Here is a 20,517-nt window from a genome sequence, read left to right on the forward strand (position 1 = left end):
CCTGCCTCCTACCACTGCCTAGGTACTTTGGGAGGCTGGTGCACCGGACGGGGAAAGCCAATCCCTTATCTGCCCCAGCTCCATTGCCAGCACTTGGGTGATCTGTCCACGCTGCCGTGTGCCATGGGTCGTCGCTCCTCCTGTCTCCCAAAATGGGGTCTTTCCTGGGCTGTTCACGAAATGAGGGGAAAGGCCAGACCAGAAGGAGACTCCTATGTCGTTGCTTGTTTGTTTTGCTTAATATATTTAACTAATAATGCTCTCAATGTGCATAGCGTTTTACAGAGTACAAAAGGACGACAGGGTCTCTGCCCCTGGGTGCTTACAGTTCGCAATGCAGGGTAAAGGCCAGACCAAGAGGAGCTTCCAACTTTGTCGTTTGTTTTGTTTAATTTGTTTATTGAGAGAATGCCCTCCATGGGCATGGCCTTCATGTACAGGCCGTGCACGGAAAGCACATCCCCCCTCTCCAAATAATCGTGGGAACAGTAGTTTAGGGTGCTGGAAATTGTAGCTGTGAGGGGTAAACTACTGTTTCCAAGATTCCTTGGGCTGGACAAATGTGCTTTCAATGTATGGTGTGTACATAGACAAGACAGGATCCCTGCGCCCAGGAGCTTACAGTTTCCAATAGATGAAAAACCAGCCCAACTTCATAAGGACATAAGAGGAGCCTATCTGCTGGATTGAGAGCCAGTGTGGTATAGTGGGTAAGGTGTTGGGCTATGACCTGGGAGGCCAGGGTTCAAATCCCCACACAGCCATGAAGCTCGCTGAGTGACCTTGGGCCACTCACTGCCTCTCAACCTCATGAAAGCCCCATTCATAGGGTCTCCATAAGTTGGAATCGACTTGAAGGCAGTACATTGACATTTTATCTTTTGGATCAGGCCAAAGGCACGTCTAGTCCAGCAGCCTGTTCTCACAGCAGCCATGCAGATGCCCCAATGGGAACCCTGCAAGCATCATAGTTCACTTATTGCACCACGGTGCTTCATAGAGCACAAGATGACAGGGTCTCTGCCCCCAGGAGCATGCAGTCTCAAATTTGACTGCAGAGAAAGGGGTAGGAAGTGTTGCGTGTGTGCAAGGAAGTGGAGGCAGAAGCTAGCAAACGAGGAGTATGCAGTTCTATTTCAAGTGCTTCCCCCTGAAAATCTGGGAACTGTTGTTTACACGTCATAAAGCTACAACTCCTGGCACCCTTAAACTACAGTTCCCAGGATTCTTTGTGGGAAGACTTGTTTTAAATGTATGACACGTTCACAGTCTTGACTATAGGCTCAGTTTCAGCAGGGGTGGTATCAACGTGGTGCCCTCCCAGTGTTGTTGGACTCCAATTCCCATCAGCCCCAGCCCACATGGCCAGTGGCCAGGGATGATGGGAGTTGTAGTCCAACCCCATCTAGGGGAGGAGGAGGGTCTTTCTCTTTGCACTGTCCCCAACTTCCCATTTGTCTGTCTCGATTGTATAGTGCAGCATTTTGTGCACCTCGTGTGAGAGAAGTGCTTTGAAAATGAAATTTAAATGCAGGCAAATTCAGTGATAAAGCTCTGCCTGGGCTGGACCATTTCAAGTTATGGTGGTGGGGTGGGGTTGTGCATGGAGGGAGGGGTGTTGTCACATTTGAATGATCTTGCATAGCCTGGAAAAAAAAATCTGTGCATGGATTGAAAGGTAGAGGTTTGGAAGAAAAAAATCCATCGAGCCTTGTCCCTGAGATGCTTTCCTTCTTAGTGCAAGGAGCAATAAAATAATGGATGTACACACACTTTTGTTGTAATGTGCCTTCAAGACGATTTTGACTTATGGCGACCCTATGAATCAGCGACCTCCAATAGCATCTGTCGTAAACCACCCTGTTCAGAACTTGTAAGTTCAGGTCTGCGGCTTCCTTTATGGAATCAATCCATCTCCTGTTTGGTCTTCCTCTTTTTGCACGCACAAAATGGTTCACTGCATGCATTCAGATAAAGTGGGGATTTGAAGGTAGAAAGATTGACAGATGATGGAGTGGGTGGGTGTTAGCTACTTAGTGTCTCATTTCCTGCATGTTTTGTTCGTGTGGTAAAAACTCCAGTAAGATTTCTCCCCCCTTTCAGTTGAAGAAGCTTGCAGGGTGGGGGCACAGAGGCGGAATGTGTAAAAATAGAGCATTTGGCTAGGTTTGGGATCTAATCTGGATTAAAGCAGTTTTAAAAGACAAATTAACAGATGAGCATCTTGCAGAAATGTTTAGAGCTATTTCCCCCCCCCCCAAAAAAGGAAAGCTGTAAAATAATCAGAATTGGCTGTTGCATAATGCTGTACTGTGCAATCCTATAGGTGCCCACTCAGGAGTAAGTCCTATTGAGTTCAAGGGGTCTTAATGACAAGTGAGGGTGTATAGGATTTCAGCCTTAGAGTGCTCAAAGCTCTTCCAGTGCATTGCCCCGGTAACTTTTACAACAACCCTCTAGTGTAGGTCAATATATTATCCACATATTACCCCTCATATATCCAGTCGATCACTGCACTCTGCAGGTGAGAGCGTCCTACACATATCATCTTATCAGGAGGTCCGTTCCGCCCAACATAGGAAAAGGACCTTTATCATTATGGCACCCACCCTTTCGAATTCCCTCCCCTTAAATATTAGACAGGCGCTGTCTCTGTTATCTTTTCGGTGCCTATTGAAGAGCTTCCTCTTTCTTTTTTTTTTTTTCAATAATTTTTATTCAGATTTTCATAAAACATACAAGACGAAATCATAAAACATTCAAAGACAAAAAACAAAATCAAAAATAGTTAAACAAAAAGAAAAAAAGAAAAAAAAAACAAAAATAAAAAATAAAGAGTAAAATATTGACTTCCCATTTGTCAAAGATCAAATCAGTTATAAGTCTATAATATATAACAATCCTGTCTCTTAAGTCATATTATAAAATCACTTTCCTCCAGTAGTTATCTTACTTAATCATCAAATCTCATAAACATTACTTTATTCTTTCCACAAAAAGTCAAAGAGAGGTTTCAATTCTTTAAGAAATATATCTATCAATTTTTTTTTCCAGATAAGCATATCGATTAATCCATCTCATTACTAATTATGATAATCTTATTGTCATAACCATAGTCAAAATAAACATTTCAATTAATCCATCACATCAGAATCTGTTAGGTTCAGTAATTTCAGTAGCCATTGTTCTATTATCCCTATTAGTTCCATTTTCCATCTTCCATCTTCAGTAGTCTTGTTAAGTCCAGTAATTTCAGTATCCAATCTTCCATTATCAGTATTCCATAATAATCTTGCTGTCAAAGCCATAGTCATATAGTAAGAGTCTGATGGGAATTACCTCTATCCCAAATATTTTCTTGCCATCCATTCTGAATAGGTTGCTGAAATACTGCTGTAAAATCATATCTCTGTTCTTTTTTTCAAAATACACTGGGTCATCTCTTGAAAGTTTTTCCATTGTCACATGGCTGCAATTAATTCCATAGATTTTCTCTATATTGGGCTCCATCACATCATTCCAGTCCAGAAGATTATCCATGCCATTGATAACTTTATCTCTAGAATCTTCATTAATTTCTTCAGAGATAACATTGAGTTCCAAACAATAGATTTTATTTCTAAAGTCCATAGACTCCAAATCTTGTTCCTGTTCCACGTTTGTTCCAATCTCCGGGATCTCCTCTCTCACAGGGACCCCTGTTCCAGTCTCCAGGGTCTCCTCTCTCACAGGGACCCCTGTTCCAGTCTCCAGGGTCTCCTCTCTCACAAGGACCCCTATGTCTTTAATCTCCTGTGTCTCCAAACAATAGATTTTGTTTCTAAAGTCCATAGACTCCAAATCTTTTTCCTGTTCCACGTTTGTTCCAATCTCCGGGGTCTCCTCTCTCACAGGGACCCCTTCCAGGGTCACCTCTCTCACAGGGACCCCTATATCTTTAATCTCCTGCTTCATTTTACTCAATTCAATTTTCAGCTCCTTACAACCCTGTCGCAGGTTTTGTTTCGTTATCTCAATCTCATCCATTATTTTCTGAAACATAGTTATTTCCAGATTCTCAGCCACTTTCTTAATTGCCATTTTAAAAGAAAAATATAGGAAAACCACTTCTTATTTCAGCAACAATTGGGTTAATACTCCAAACTTGGTGACATCACAGTATAAACAGAGCAGACAGCCTTATCTCTCCATGCTTAAGTAAACAAAATGCAGTTCCCAGGATCGAAACAATTAATGGCGGTCGTCAGGAAACAGATTCGTCAAAATAAAATAGACCAAAAAGAGAGTAGTCTCAGACAATATAATATTCTTCAAAATAAAAATCTGGAATAGAAATCCCTCTTCTGTGTATATCTTTAGAATGCAAATCCAGGACAGCTTTTTGCAACAAAAACAGAGATAAGCTATTAATTAGTGAGTAGCAGAGAGAAGTTATGGCTCCCCAGTGAGATGTCAAAAACCGATCAATCTGGCAAATCTCTTTTAAACAGCAACAATTTAAGTCAAGTAAAAGAAAAATATAGAAAGAAGGGTGCTTGCCTGTTAGTGCGTTCTCTCTTAGAAGATAAGATGAACGTTCGCTTTATCAGATAGAGCTTGTTGTTGAAAATCCGTCCCACCTTCGTCGGCTGGACCTCGTCCCATAAATTAATGAGATCTGGTCGTCCCAACAAAAATAGGCTTTGAGGTTAATCTCTTCGTTTCTCCCTACCCGGGAGAAGTTTAATCAGTCAAAAAAAAAAAAAAAAAACTGACTGATATATCTGAATAAGCTTCTTTTGAGGCAGGAGCCCGTCTCAAAAGCAGGCACAGGCTAAGTCACCCTTCCCGGAAGTCGAAGAGCTTCCTCTTTCAACAAGCCTTTTAAGTAAAGACCTTATCCCAGTCTGCATCTGTGCTGGAATTGCTTTTTAAGATGTTTTTAAAGCTTTTTAAAAAAAAGTTTTAAAAGATACTTTGTTTTAATATGTTTTTCAGGATGTTTTGTTGTAATATATTTTAAAGTCTGTTTTTATTATGTTTTAGAGCGTTTTTAGTGCTTTTGTTTGCCGCCCTGAGCTCCTAGTGGGAGGAAGGGTGGGATATAATTTATTTTATTTATTTATTTTTAAAACTTATATACCGCCCGACTAGCAATAGCTCTCTGGGCGGTGAACATAGATACAATAAAATACAATATAATACAAAAACATCAGTCTAAAATCAAATTTCACAATCTAAAAACAGCAAAGGCTAAAATCAAATTACAAACATTACAATCATTAACAAAAAATTAAAATGCCTCGGAGTAGAGAAAGGTTTTAACCTGGCGCCGAAAGGATGATAGTGTCGGTGCCAGGCGAACCTCCTCGGGGAGACTATTCCATAGTTCAGGGGCCACCACTGAGAAGGCCCTTGATCTTGTCACTGCCCTCCGGGCCTCCCTATGAGTCGGGACCCGGAGGAGGGCCTTCGTAGCAGACCGTAGTGTACGAGCCGGTTCATAGCGGGAGAAGCGTTCCGACAGATATTGAGGTCCCGCGCCATATAAGGCTTTATAGGTTAATACCAACACTTTGAATTTGGCCTGGAAGCGTATTGGAAGCCAGTGCAAGCGGACCAAAACAGGTGTTATATGGTCAGACCGCTTCGTTCTTGTTAGCAGTCTGGCCGCCGCATTTTGCACCAGCTGTAGCTTCCGAACCGTCTTCAGAGGTAGCCCTACGTAGAGCGCATTACAGTAATCCAAACGTGAGGTTACCAGAGCATGTACTACTGATGTAAGATCCTCCTTACTCAGGTAGGGACGTAGCTGGGCTACCAATCGAAGTTGGTAGAACGCATTCCGTGCCACCGAGGCTACATGAGCCTCAAGTGACAGGGAAGAGTCTAGAACGACTCCCAGACTACGAACCTGTTCCTTTAGGGGGAGTGTAACCCCATCCAGGACAGGATATGTATCCACCATCTGATTGGAAAGACCATCCACCAACAGCATCTCAGTCTTATCAGGATTGAGTCTCAGTTTGTTAGTTCTCATCCAGTCCATTGTCGCGTCCAGGCAACGGTTCAGCACATTGACCGCCTCACCTGAGGAAGATGAAAAGGAGAAGTAGAGCTGCGTGTCATCAGCGTACTGGTGACAACGCACTCCAAAACTCGTGATGACCGCACCCAACAGCTTCATATAGATGTTAAAAAGCATGGGAGACAAAACCGAACCCTGCGGGACCCCATATTGGAGAACCCACGGGGTCGAGCAATGTTCCCCAAGTATTATCTTCTGGAGACAGCCTGCCAAGTAGGAGCGGAACCACTGCCACGCAGTGCCTCCAACTCCCAACTCCGCAAGCTTCTCCAGAAGGATACCATGGTCGATGGTATCAAAAGCCGCTGAGAGATCAAGGAGAATCAACAGAGTTACACTCCCTCTGTCTCTCTCCCGACATAGATCATCAAACAGGGCGACCAAGGCCGTCTCAGTGCCGAAACCGGGCCTGAAACCCGATTGAAATGGATCTAGATAATCGGTTTCATCCAATAGCGCCTGGAGCTGGTCAGCGACCACTCGTTCCAAGATCTTGCCGAGATATGGAACATTTGCCTCTGGTCTGTAGCTGCTGAAATCCTCTGGGTCCAGGGAAGGCTTTTTCAGGAGTGGTCTCACTGCTGCCTCCTTCAGACAGCCAGGGACCACTCCCTCTCGCAAGGAGGCATTTATCACTTCCCTGGCCCAGCCAACTGTTCCCTCCTTGCCAGTTTTTATTAGCCAAGAGGGGCAAGGATCTAGTACCGAAGTGGTTGCACGTACCTGTCCAAGCACCTTGTCCACGTCCTCGAACTGAACCGACTGACACTCATCCAACAAAACATGATAAGACTGTGCACCAGACACCTCACTAGGGTTAACTGCTATAAAATGAGAGTCTAGGTCCCGACGAATGCGTAAGATCTTACGCTGGAAGTGCTCAGCAAACTCATTGCAGCGGGCCACCGAAGTATCTACAGTGTCCTGAAGGCCTAGATGGAGTAGCCCTCGGACAACTCTAAAAAGCTCCGCTGGGCGGGAGAGAGATGCCTTAATAGTGGCGGCGAAATATTGTTTTTTCGCCGCCCTCACCGCTCCTATATACCGCTTGGTGAAAGCACAAACCAGCGTATAGTTTCATTCATCAGGAGTTCGTCTCCATCTCCGCTCAAGCCGCCTCCTATAAATCAAATAAATGAATAAATGGATAAATAAATAAAACTGAGTGATATGGAAAGAGAGAGCAAGAGATATTTTCCCCTCCCCTGCACTAGAACTGGGGCAGGGATTCCCAAACTGTGGTCCAGGGACCACCAGTGGGCCGTGAAGTTCATTCAGTGGCCCGTGTCATGCCCACATTAAATATTCATATTGATTTTTAATGGCATTTTATTGCTTCTTTTTGTTCCTTGTATTGTATTTTATGGTGTTACAACCTGAATTCTATGGAATGCAAACTGTACTTCAAGAAAATACAATATGAGAAATAAAGAAGCCATTATAAAAATCATACAGCATCTAGCACAGAGCATTACAATTGTTACAGCAGGAGGGAAAATTGCTAAGGCTGCAATCCAGTATACGTCTATTGAGAAGTAAGCTCCATTGGGTTCAGTGGGACTCACTCTCAGGAAAGTGTGTTGGATTGTGGCCAAAGTGGTCTACTAAGACCATCCGCAATCTTCAAGTGGTCTGTGGGGAAAGAAAGTTTGGGAACCCATGACTAGAGAGTTGGGACAGACAAAAGTAAACGCTTCTGCATGCAATTCCCTGCTGCAAGGTGTGGTTGTCATTAGCATAGACCGCTGGGGTTTGTTGCTTTTTAAAGAACACATTCATGGATCTGTCAACAGGCTGTCCATGACAGCTAACAGAACCTCCATATTCAGAAGCAGTATATCTGAATGCCAGCCACTGCAGATAATTGATCAGAGAGGGACATTGGCATTCACATCTCTTGTAGGCTTTCTGAAAGCACCTGATTCTTGCTCTCTCCATGTGATGCTTTTTGTGTTCCCCCCCCCCAAACAGTACCGAGTTGGGCAGCTGTACACCATCAGCAAGCACAGTCACCAAGAGAGTGACAAAGGGGAAGGCGTGGAAGTGGTGAAGAACGAACCCCATGAAGACCCCATCCATGGCCGTGGCCAGTTCACAGAGAAGCGGGTCCACCTCTCCAGGTGAGAAGCCAACAGGTGGATTGTGAGCTTTGTCAGACCTGATAGAGACAACATCATGGGCGGTATTCAGTGCTAGGCCTACTTGGAGAAGACCCATCGAACTTAATGGACGTGACTAACCGGTTCATTCATTTCAATGTGTCTCTACAGAGTAGGATTTAGTTGAATGCAACCGCATACATTTAAAGCACATCTCTGCCCCCCAAGCAAGGAATCCTGAGAACTGTCGTTTGTTAAGGATGCTGGGAACAGTAGGTCTGTGAGAGTTAAACTACAGTTCCCAGGATTCTTTTTTAGGGGTGGAATGGGTGAATGCGCTTTAAATGTGTGGTGTGGATATGGCCAACTTCAGGAGGGCTTAATTTTGTTGTAAGAAGTCGCAATCTGAAATTATTTGCGTGCAACAAGATAAAATCTCCTAATCACTCACTGCAAACCTTACCTGGGAGCTTTTAATAGGATGTAAGAGCATAAAGAAGCCCTGCAGGATCAGGCCCAAAAGGGCCCATCTAGTCCAGCATCTTGTTCTGACAGTGGCCAACCAGTTGCCCGTGGGAAGCCCGCAAGCAGGATCTGAGCGCAAGAGCACTCTCCCCTCCTGTGGTTTCCAGTGACTGGAATGACAGGGGGTATCACGTGAACCATGCTGGCCAGTTGGCGTCAAGAGGCCTAGCCAGTGCAGACCATCTCCTTGCCCACAGGCAGAAGTCTTGGCACTGGGCCCAGATGAACCTTTTTCATCTCTTTGGCTTGCTTCTGAATATACTTATATATCCACTTTTTGTGGAGTGTTTGTGTGTGTGTAGTCTTTAAGATAGGCGTAGCCTTACAACAACCCTGTGAGGTAGACCACTATCATTCCCACATTACAGTTGAGAAACTGAGGCGTGCAGATGGGATGATGCTGAAATGCAAGGCTAGGAAACAATTCACGCTTGTGGTTACTTTGGACTTCTCTTTTTTTAGTTTTTTTTTCTAGAGTTTTCTTGCAAGTTAATGTGTGTTATGGTTTAGGGCATAAGGGATTTAGTGTTTAGTAAGAGGCTTTTGGTGCTGTGGAACTTCCTGGCAAGCTGGCAAATCAACAAGGGGAATCCTCATCTGCACTTTGCCTCCAAAAGGCTATGATTAGCTGTGTAGTTGCAAATTCGGAAGTGCAGGGTCCCTTCATGATAGTGACAGCCACCCCCTCTTAGAAAAGATTACACAACCTTCTAAAATTATAGGACAATCTGGTCAGGCTTGAATACTGCTTTCTGCTTCTCCATCACTGTCACCATTTGACTGTCCTTTCTCCTGTCAGATATTGCTTGAATGACTGAATTCAGTGTCTACACATTTATCTCATGCTGCTACCAAACTGTGTGATGATGTAGATGGGATGCTATCGTCAGGATTCACTGTCACTTTTTCTGCAGCTACAGAACCCTTGCTCCCCACAACTTATCTTGGCTTTCTGAAGTAGGAACTAATAAAGTTTCCGTTGGGACTCTTCTCAGTGGCCAACACACTCCCCTTTCATGCTGATTGGCTCGTAGGATGCAGGAGACACAGGGGCCCTGCTGGGACCCGGCTCCCCAAAAAGTAAGGGGTCTAAGACCCTCCGGGACCTTGGATGACTACACACCTGGTGATTAGAACATAGGAGGCTGCCTGACCATATGTCCATCTAGCTCGGTATTGCCTACACCAACTGGCAGCAGCCCTCCAAGGTTTCAGGCAGGAGCCTCTCTCCCAGCCCTACCCGGAGATGCCAGGGATTGAGCCTGGGACCGTCTGCGTGCAAGGCAGATGCTCTGCCATTGAGCTACAGCCTACCCCACGATAGGAACGTAGGAAGCTGTTTGACATTTGAGTCGGACTGTGAGGCTATCTCACCCAGCACACAATCTACCCTGAGGCCTGGGCCTAACACGTGAGTGGGAAGACTCTGGCCCAGGGCCTGAATGCGGCCCTTCAGGCCTGCCTATGTGGCCCTCAGAACTCTCCCTGGCCACACCCCCTCTCCACAGGCCACACCCCTAACCAGACCTCCTTCACACACACACAAAAAAGTTTTTGTTTGTTTTGCCTGGCTCTTTTGTGTCCTTGAACCTGTGACAATACCTCCTGCTTGTCCGGATGGAGGGCTGAGCAGCGTGTGTGAGAGCGTGCATAGAAGCCAACCTACTGTGCAAAGGCAATGCTTACATTATTTCCCCGCCCACTTTTGTCCCTTGCCCTGCCATGTGGCCCTTGGACTGTTGCGCGGAAGGGGAATGTGGTCTCGGGGTTTGGCTCGGCGCATCATCCGAGCCGGAACTCGTCCTTGAGGGGCCTCCTTCCTGGCCGCAAGCTGGCTCAGCCCAATGCGGCAGCGAAAAGGCCCAGAGAGTGACGTGGGTGAACCAAGCCAGGGAGATAAGTGCTCCCCAGGACCTCGGGTAGAGATCTGTCTCCTCTTAACGCAGGGGACCAGTGGCCCTCCAGAGGTTGCCGAGCTGCAATTCCCAGCAGCCCCAGCGAGTATGGCTAACAGCCAGGATTGGGTGGGAGTTATCGCTCAGTGGCATCTGGAGGGCCAAAGGTCCCCCACACCTGTGGGCATGCCGGGGAATTGGACATGAGACTTTACACCTGCAAACGTGTTCTGCCACCGAGCTTGTCACATTCCCCCCCCCCCCCCCGTCAGCCCCGTTGTGCCTTGCTGATTCAGTGTTTTGCTGTTCTGTTCATTTGTTCTCTGCTTTCCAATTAACTTGTCATGGATTCTGACAATTACTCAATACTGGCTTTTGTTTGAAAAACCCTTGGAGACAAAAGGCATGAATCCCCCCCCTCCACCTGCCCGCGCTCTCACCTCCGCCACCTACGGAGCTGTCTTTGCTTGACTCGGCCTGCTCGCTCCGCACAAGGTGCTTTCTGCAGTGCCGGCATACCAGTCCAAGGAGTGGCCAAGGAAGGAACGGGGAGTGTGTGCATGCAGCCAACCAAGACAGACTTTGCAGTCCCCCAGATCTGGCCCTACTCTGTGTCCTGACTGTGGTGGAGGCCCAGTTGAGAGGGACAAGAGGAAGGGCCTTCTTAGTGGGCGCACCCAAATGATACCGTTCTTTGCCTTGGTTGGCCCCCTCTCTTGCTGGGCTTCGTTGGACAGTAAAAACCTCTGCGTGCCTTTGTTTTTCTGAGTACAATCGTTTTCTGTCCCATGTTTCTGCTTCATCTGCTGAACCTCTCTCTACCTTGTTATTTTTGTCCGTGTGGCATGCTTTTTCTCAATGGTTTTCATTGTGGTAAGCTTGTGGTGTGCAAGCCAAGAGTGGGGGATCTCAGGCCTGGGGGCTGAATGCCCCCCTTTGGGGCTCTCTGTGTCATTGAACCATGATAATACCTGGCTTTCTGAATCATAGAATAGTAGAGTTGGAAGGGGCCTATAAGGCCATCAAGTCCAACCCCCTGCTCAATGCAGGAATCCAAATCAAAGCATTCCCGCCAGATGGCTGTCCAGCTGCCTCTTGAATGCCTCCAGTGCTGGAGAGCCCACTACCTCTCTAGGCCATTGGTTCCATTGTTGTATGGCTCTTTTTTCTGACGTTCAGTCAAAATTTGGCTTCCTGCAACTTGAGTCCATCACTCTGTGTCCTGCACTCTGGGACGATGGATGGTGGAGCGAGTGTGCGTAGAAACCTCTGGCTTTTGTGTGGCCAGAAGGGAGCTGACTGTACAAAGGTAAGAACCACATAAATTGCTCCGCCCACTCTTGCCTCTGGCAGGCGGCCACTGGAAGCTTTCCCATCAGGAAATGTGCGCCTCGAGCTGAAAAAAAAAAAAACCATCCTTTTTGTAAGCATGTGAAGGGCAGGATGCAAATCCGCATATAAATAAATAGGTGCTGTCCTTCACTCATTTGTGCTTTGCAAGAATTGGGCGTTGATGGGGGGGGCTTTCCGTAGAAGAGGGGTGTGTGTGTGAGAGAGATTGCTCATAAGAGGGGTGTTTTTTTTCCCCCTCCAGGGAGATTGGGGCACTCTCTGATTGGCTTCCTCTTGGGTGTATTTGGTAGACGTTAAATCCATGATTTAACAAGAGAAAAGTTTTGCCAAAACATAATAATACTTACATCCTGGCATTTGGTGGGGCAAAGAAAAGCCGTTAGAACACAGAACCAGTTGAGCAGGAAATCTAATGATCACTCCTGCTACTACGAAATATGGAAATGGAAATGGGCTGCCTTCAAGTCAATCCCGACTTATGGCTACCCTATGAATAGGGTGTTCATGGTAAGCGGTATTCAGAGGGGGTTTACCATTGCCTCCCTCTCAGGCTAGTCCTCCCCAGCTGGCTAGGGCCTGCTCAGCTTGCCACAGCTGCACAACCAGCCCCTTCCTTGTCCGCAACTGCCAGCTGGGGGGCAACTGAGCTCCTTGGGGACTCTGCAGCTTGCCCATGGCTGCACAGGTGGCAGGGCACATAACCCCTGGGCCACTCACTGTGGGGTGATCTTTAGCTGGCCCTTGACACCCAGGAGACTCACACGGGGATTTGAACTCACAGTCTCTGGCCTCCGAGCCAGGCTCTCTTCCCCACTGTGCTCTACCAGCTGTACTATGAAATATAAATCCTTGTAAATTTTTAACCACAAGGCCATGCTCAGATGTTGTGTTCTCACACTGTTTCTCCAAGGGAGGTTTCTCAAAAGCAAAGATCCTGGAGTTAAGATTCAACAGGAGAGAAAGTCTGAGGGCTGATTCAAACATGACAATTTCCCCCATTTTACAAAAGATCTGCTGAGGTTGTTAGGCACCCGAGGCTTGAACTGGGGGACTCTGGCTATCGAATCCAAGCATGTTATTCTCTGCACCGCTGTAGTAGCTTGCCAGAGACTAAATCTGCTCTTGAGCACCACTCGTGGAAGGGTGCACAGATTGCACAGATATGATGTCTGTGTAAGGTCGTATCCACACTGTCAGTATTTTGCCAGAGGCTTGTGCAGCTAATGCGGATGAAAGCGTTCTGTCGCCCTAGTCCACTTTTTAAAATACAAACTGACTTTATGCCATTAGGAGTTTAGCTGGCGTGGCGGTGTTACTTCCCGCCTATCACTGCGACGCTGGCTTGTACAGAAGCCCTAAATAAAGCCTGCACATGACGAGAAGCCTCTAAGCATCCTCCAATTGTTGCTGGGCTGTAGCACCCATCGCCCCTGACTGTTGGCTACACTCGCGGAGGCTGATGGACGTTTCAGTCCAACAACGCATGGAGAACCCCACGTTGCCTGCCGCTAGCTATAGTAACTGTCTGAACCGACGGCTGCTACAGTCACCTTGAGGCATCTCTATGTGTGGTGACTCTGTTTAGGGCTCCTTTGTGAACTGACATCTGTGCCATGCTCGGGATGGCTTGCCCATGTGCATGACTTTGCAAAGGCTAATCCTGGCATTCTGTCCCTCACCCCGCCGATTCCACCTGCCTAGCTGAAAATACACGGTGCCTGTAAGTTTTCAGTGGGGCTAAATCCCCTTAAATCAGGGGCGGGGAACCTTTGGCCCTCCAGATGTTGCTGAACTACAACTCCCATCAGCCCCAGCCAGCAGGGCCAAGGATGAGGCGGGTTCTAGTTCAGCATCATCTGGAGGGCCAACAATTTCCTACACCTGCCTGAAATCCAGATGTTCCCAATGTGATAGATTGAGCTGCCGGCTCCTCTGGGCTGCATAGCATCTCTGTTTCCTTTTCTCCTGTACCTTATAATAGGCCTCTCTCTCTCTCTCTCTCTCTCTCTCTCTCTCTGACACACACACACACATCCATTAAGCATTGCCCCCCCCCATTGCTGGATTGCCTGGTGGCCTGGAACGCCTCGTGTCAGAGATGGCTCCGGCTGCGTGGACCTGTCTCACTGTAGCGCTGTTCAGCGAGCTGGTTAGCCGCTACGGGAGCCGTCAGTGTGAGAGGGGGGGGTGGTATTTTTAGACTGCATCCTCACGATTCTCCTCTCGGGGGATGCTATTTATAGTGCATGGACTTGAATCCAAGCCATTTGGTACAGGGGCCCCTTGCCTCTTCCCTGCCCGGCAGTTCAGGTGAGGAATAGCTGGATCCGTTTGCAGGGAAGCCTGTGGGAGTTCAGCCGGCGAGAGAGCCAGTGCCTCATCCCTTGAGCCCTTCACAGTACAGGAAGAAGCGAACATTCAGCGCCCTCCCTTGCCCTCCCCTGCACTGGGCACCCTGCAAAGCGCTCAGCTATTCCGACCACGTGGAAGCGTCAGCTGAGGAGAGGCTGCCACCGGGCTGGTGGGGAACCTTTTTGTTTGGCCCCGAGGGCCACATTCCCTTCTGTGGGCTGCCTGAAGGGCTGAGAAGGCCTGGAGGCAGAAAAGCGGGCAGAGCAATGAATGTAAATTTAAACTTTGCACACCAGGTGAGTTGCAACACCCACTCGCACCCCACTCTCTGTCCTCCATGTAGGCAAGCAGGAGACACAATCAGAGTTCAAGGACTCGTGCCAGCCAGGCAAAACCACTCAAGTAGGGCTAGCAAAGGGTTAGGCCTGCGGAGAGTCTCAGGGGCCAGACAGAAAGACCATATTTTGTCTCTATTCCCTGGGCTATGGAATCAGGCAAGGGCTTAAGGAGATGCAAGCCTGTTCTTAAATTTGAAAAACGAATGATGCTGAAGCATCCTTGCAAATAAGACATAAAAGGTTACTGTCCTCAAGGATTGCAACAGGATTTTCTGGGCCCGGTGCATTGTATGTGCAGCGGGCCGCCTGCAATCTACTGGCAAGATGTGCTGCTTGTATATATAATTTTAACTTAGCCTGGCCTACCTCACAGGGCTGTAATAAAGATAAACAGGGGGAGGGAGAATAATGTACGCAGCCTTGAGCTCCTGGGAGGAAAAGCAAGATATGAATATGTAATGTCATTCACTGATCATGTCAAGAAAAATAAAACTTGTGCAAAGCAGAAAATCAGCACCCCTCCTTGTTATAACTGAAGCCGTTCACAGTCCTGATATTTATAGCAAAATAATGAGGGGGGGGAGTCTGCCAACCCTGATAAATAACAATAAGCAAACAATACTCTAAGAGCGTGCAGTTTCACAGTGTTGGTGTCTGAACTACCATCTCTCAGCCTAGCCTACCTCACAGGGCTGTTGTGAAGATTAAAAAAAGGAGCAAGTAAGATAATGAACACTGCCTTGAGCTCCGGAGAGGAAAAGCAAGATACAGATTAATACAACACAAAGCAGCTGCAACTACTCTTAAGCATACGCAGTTTCACAACTCTCTGCAAGACACACACAAACACACAAGTTTTGCCAGCCCATAGGATTTTTAACTTGCAGCAGCTGTAAGATGTTTGATGATTTTATGATTGAATTTGCCAGTTCATGTTGTATTTTATATTTTTGTTTTATGGTTACTGTATATTATTTCTTTTAAAACGGACAGCCAATGATGACAAGCAGACCAGTAGTGGCTGTGGGGAGACATGGAAATGTTTCTTTGCTGCCGCTCTGGGAGGCTCCTCTCTTGAGTCCCAAGACGGGGTGGTCTACATTCCTTTTTCTGATTGCTTGGGAACAGTGATTAAGTGACTAAATGCTCTTGGCACCAGCAGCTTACAAGCCTTAGAACGTTGCCTCCACATTTTGCTTTCTAACTTTTTTTACAGATGTCTTGATGGCTTACTTTTTTTGAAAAAGGAAAGCTAGGAGCCCAGGCCCCCCCAGCGGCTCGGGGCCCAGTACATGTGGGCCCCTCTGTCAGCAGTGCTGCACTTCTTCACATTCCTGAGATGAGTTAGTTTTGCTGTAATAATTCCCATTTTGCCATTATCCATTTTTTGGATTTCCCCCCCAGTTAGAATATGTTATAATTCATGCACTTGTTAGAAGATGAGCGTGCTAGGATGGTAGGAATCTGCCTTCTCCCGAGTCAGACCATTGGTCCATCAAGCTCAATATTGCCTACACTGACTGGCAGCGGCTCTCTGTGGCTTCAGGCAGGGGTCTCTCCCAGCCCTGCCTGGAGATGCCATTGGGGATTGAACCTGCGACCTTCTGTGTGCAAAGCGGATGTTGTACCGCAGAGCTACGGCCCTGCCCCGTATCTTTTGGCTTGTTTAAACATCTGCGTACTAGGATGTCGATGGGCTCACTTGCATTTTTCTCTGCTTTGCTCCCACGCTGTGCTGTCCTGCCTTAGCAAGCTGCCTAGCTGGGCTCGTGCAGTGACACCACGGATATTCTACATCACGGAGAAGGCCTGGAACTATTACCCATACACCATCACAGGTAAGCAGAGCCTCTCCCCGATCGGATCGAATGTTCCTCTCCACCTCTTTCGGCAGCAGCCAGCCAGGTGCCTCTGAGGGCCCCAGGAGTGTTTGTGGGAGGGGTAAGGGCCGCCAGGAAGAGGCTGGGTCCTACCAAGCCAGACCACTGGTCCATCTAGCTCAGTATTATCCACACTGACTGGCAGCAGCTCTCCAGGGTGTCAGACAGGAGCCTCTCTCCCAGCCCTAGCTGGGGTTGTCTTTGGGGGTTGAACGTGGGACCTTCCGCGTGCAAAGGAGATGCTCTGCCACTGAGCCACTACTCTAGACTGGAGCAAGTATAGCCCGAGACTATTCTGGTTGATTTCAGTTCATTTACATGCCACGTTACCATCGCAAGCTGTGCCCAGAGTGGCTCAAGACAGGCCCCCATGTTGTCAGAATTCAAAACATAGGAGGTTGCAGGCGAAAGCAGTTTGATCCTGGGACTTTTTTTTTTTTGCATGCTCTGCCACTGAGCTAGCCTCCCTCTCCAAGGTGCTGACTTTTGCCCCGTCCCAGGAACCAGGAACTCCTGACCTCCCCTGGCGAGGGCCACCGGTCTCTTCTTGGTGGCGGCCACTCCTGCAGATCACAACAATGGCCCATGGTCAGGGACGATGGGAGCTGTAGTAGGGCAGCATCTAGAGAGCAGGAGGCATGATTAGAGTTCAAGGACACATTCCAGCCAGGCCCAAAATGCTCAAGGAAGGTGCAAAGCAGGCCACTGAGGGGCATGGCTTGAGCAGAAACCCGAGGGCCACATAGGGAGGCCAGGAGGGCCGCACGCCCCCACTTGTCCGGAAGATCTCCACCCACCCCCGTTTTAGATACTGACCCGTTTCTCCTGCTGCCATTTTACAGCCCCCTTTGCTTCTTGGCATTTTGATGTGTGTATATCTGTTTGAGATTGCTTAGGATATTACTCTGTAAGCCACGCAGGATACATATAGCAAACAGGGATATAAATAAGCGGGGCTTGAAGGCAGCAGCCCTTTTCGGTGGTAGCTGGGGCTGTTGGATGTTATAGTCCAAAATATCTGGAGGGCACCAGTCTGGAGAAGGCTGTGCTGTGGTATTGGGGCCTTCTGTGCCGTGTGAGCTCATCAGGACTGCAGCCAGGCCCCTCGCTTCCTGTTTTTAGTCTGGAATCCCTGCTAGATCCAATTAGCAAACACACACAATGTTTGGAGACTGCTGCCGTTTTTCTGCAGACCGCGGCCTGCCGTGCTGCCTGTCTTTCCACTGCTTTAGAATTTGAGGTAATCATGCCACACAGCCATCCAGTTTTAGGACCTGGTGGCCATTTCCTCATGCTCAGAGCCCAGAGATTTCGGGAGGGCCAGTCCCCACAATGACAGGAGCAGCCGCCTCTGCGGGACCGTGCCCATCACAACAGAATCCACATTTTGCTGCCAGAAATAAAATCTGTGACTAGCATAGACCTCACACATTAACTTTGCAGATCTTTCTTCCCCTTGGTAAATGTCATTCTGCTGAACCTTTGGGATTCTGAAGTGCTGAGTAAGGCAGTGCATACCATGGACTGCGAAAAAGTCAAATAATTGGGTGTTAGAACTAATTAAACCAGAACTATCACTAGAAGCTAAAATGATGAATCTGAAGTTACCATTCTTTGGACACATAATGAGAAGACATGATTCACTAGAAAAAAGAATAATGCTGGGGAAAACAGAAGGGAGTAGAAAAAGAGGAAGGCCAAACAAGGGATGGATTGATTCCATAAAGGAATGAAACCTGAACTTTCAAGATCTGAACAGGGTGGTTCATGACAGATGCTGTTGGAGGTCGCTGATTCATAGGGTCGCCGTAAGTCGTAATCAACTTGAAGGCGCATAACAACAACAGTTTGAATACCATTCCACTAGAGTCCTGATCCACCCATCAGATTGGGCAGAGGGGTTCCCTGAACGCCCCTTGGCAACTCCTCTGTTAGGAACATAGGAAGCCGTGTTATACTGAATCAGACCGTTGGTCCATCTAGCATGGTCATGCCTGCACTGCCTGGCAGCAGCTCTCCAGCATTTCAGGCAGGAGCCTCTCCCAGCCCTACCCGGAGAGCCCGGGGATTGAACCTGGGACCTTCTGCAAAGCCAGATGCTCTGCCAACGAGCCGCGGCCCATCCCCACATAGAAATGGGATTAAGCGCAGGAAACATCAGCTGATGCTTTCTCCTGCCTGCCTGGGCTGCCGTAGGGGATTAAGTGGCCAAGGAAAATGCAGTTATGCCTGCGGTGGCGACCGTTCCCCTCCATCTCATCACCGGCTCTCTTTGTCTCTCCTCTGCTGTCTCTGCTGTCTTGCGGATTCCTGGAATCGTCTTGCTGTCGGCTCAGAGTACACGGTAAGTGCCAAGATAGGCCTGCGTGTCGGGCACTTCGCTCTTTCTGCACCAGAAGGGAATGCAGTGAGAACATCCAGGGTGGCCCCGGGGCAGGAACAGCGAGTCCTGCAGGTGGGAGGCTTCACGTGGGAACAAGCGGATGCAGCAGGGAGGGAGAGGAGGGACCTGTTTGGGAGTGGCGTGGCTCGGATCTAAAAGAGGCCTGTTGGGAGTGCTAGGTCAAAGCCTGCCTGCAAATTATCCCATGTTTGTCCACCCCTTTCTCCAAGAAGCTCATGGTGGCTAACATTGTCTCCCCACCGCCATTGTGGTAGGTAGGTAGGTTAGGCCAGCCTAATGATGCCCTCCTGATGTTGCCAGGGTACAACTCCCATCACCCAAAACCATCGGCCATGCTGGCTGGGCCTCATGGGAGGTAGGAGTCCAGCAACACTGGGCGGGCCAGAGGTTGACCACCCCAAAATATTATAATGCTATTTAGGCTTTGGTATAAGGGTTGCACATACTGTAGAAAGCGCAATGCTTGGCCTGATCCATCTGGACGGAATCCTCCCAGCCTTCCTTGTCCTGGCACGCTCCCGTCAGTTTCCTCCCTTTTAAAATCACCGGCAATTATTGCAGTATTTTGCACCCCATTCACATACAGGGCCATTCAGTAGGACTGGCTCCCAAGTGACTATGTATAGGATTGCAGTCAGACATGCCTTCCTCATTTTATAAGCTGGATTCTTTTGGCAGTAGCAAACATCTTCACCTCTCGCCACCTTATCCCTGCTACACAGGGCACCCCTTGGGTATCTCATAACTCTGGGCTGGCCCCTGCTGGTGGGAATAAGATCGAGCCTGCCTTTTTACCCAGAAGCATCCATCCATTTCCGTTAGTGGCAGGGAACTTCCGTGGCCCTCAAGGGTCACCTCCGCACCAATACTGTTAAAAGTGGCATCATAGCGCTTTAAGTGCGCGCTGTGGACGTGGCCTGCGTGTTGCTGGACTCCCAATTCCTGTCCAGCCAGCATGGCCAGTGGGGCTGGGATGATGGGAGTTGTAGTCCAGCGACGTCGGGATGGCGTGGGGGGGTCACAGCTTCCCCATCCCTGCGTCCCATTCTCAGATTCTCCCCCTCGCTTCCTTTGCAGTGCTCTTTCCTGCCCAAGTTTTCTATCTACATAGAGACCAAATACGAGGATAACTGCGGAGACAGCGCAAATGTAGGTGCTGCCGGTGGAGTTTGTTGGGAACAGTCCTCGGTGTAGCCCGAAAACCGCTCGCTGTCGTGGGTTGGCAGCCTCCTGGGGGCAACCAGGTCCTGTGGGAGGTGGAGAGGAGACCCCTCGGTGCCTTGCTTTTCTTGTTTGGCAGCGTGGCCAATCAGTAACTTCAGTTCAGAGGGAAGCACATGGACCCACCTTGCACGGAGTTGGTCTGTTCCTCCCTCTGGCCAGCGTTCTCTGTTCTGATTGCAGCGGCGGCTGATGGCTCCATCTCAGTACGGCAGTGGAATCCGCTCCAGGTTTCAGTCTGAACGTCAGCACCTTCGGACTAGAACCCGGATTCCACTGCCCCACTGACATAGAGACCCTGGCTGCCAGTGTCTGATTGGCGACGGCTCTTTGAAACGTCAGGCTGAGGTCCCTGAATTGGAGAATGTACCTAGGGCTTCCTG

General features: G+C 48.3%; 1 protein-coding gene across 1 annotated transcript in view; it reads left to right on the forward strand.

The window, feature by feature from the left end:
* Positions 1-20,517, forward strand: part of LOC133371893 (cytoplasmic phosphatidylinositol transfer protein 1-like) — a 64,080-nt gene that overhangs the window by 30,131 nt on the left and 13,432 nt on the right. The window contains exons 3-6 of the mRNA XM_061599842.1: positions 8,039-8,187; positions 16,379-16,467; positions 18,846-18,853; positions 19,991-20,062. Coding sequence (XP_061455826.1) covers positions 8,039-8,187; positions 16,379-16,467; positions 18,846-18,853; positions 19,991-20,062 — 318 coding nt within the window. The remainder of the gene's footprint in view (positions 1-8,038; positions 8,188-16,378; positions 16,468-18,845; positions 18,854-19,990; positions 20,063-20,517) is intronic.

Source organism: Rhineura floridana, chromosome 17 (genome assembly GCF_030035675.1).
Source record: "Rhineura floridana isolate rRhiFlo1 chromosome 17, rRhiFlo1.hap2, whole genome shotgun sequence".
Taxonomy (NCBI): Eukaryota; Metazoa; Chordata; class Lepidosauria; order Squamata; family Rhineuridae; genus Rhineura; species Rhineura floridana.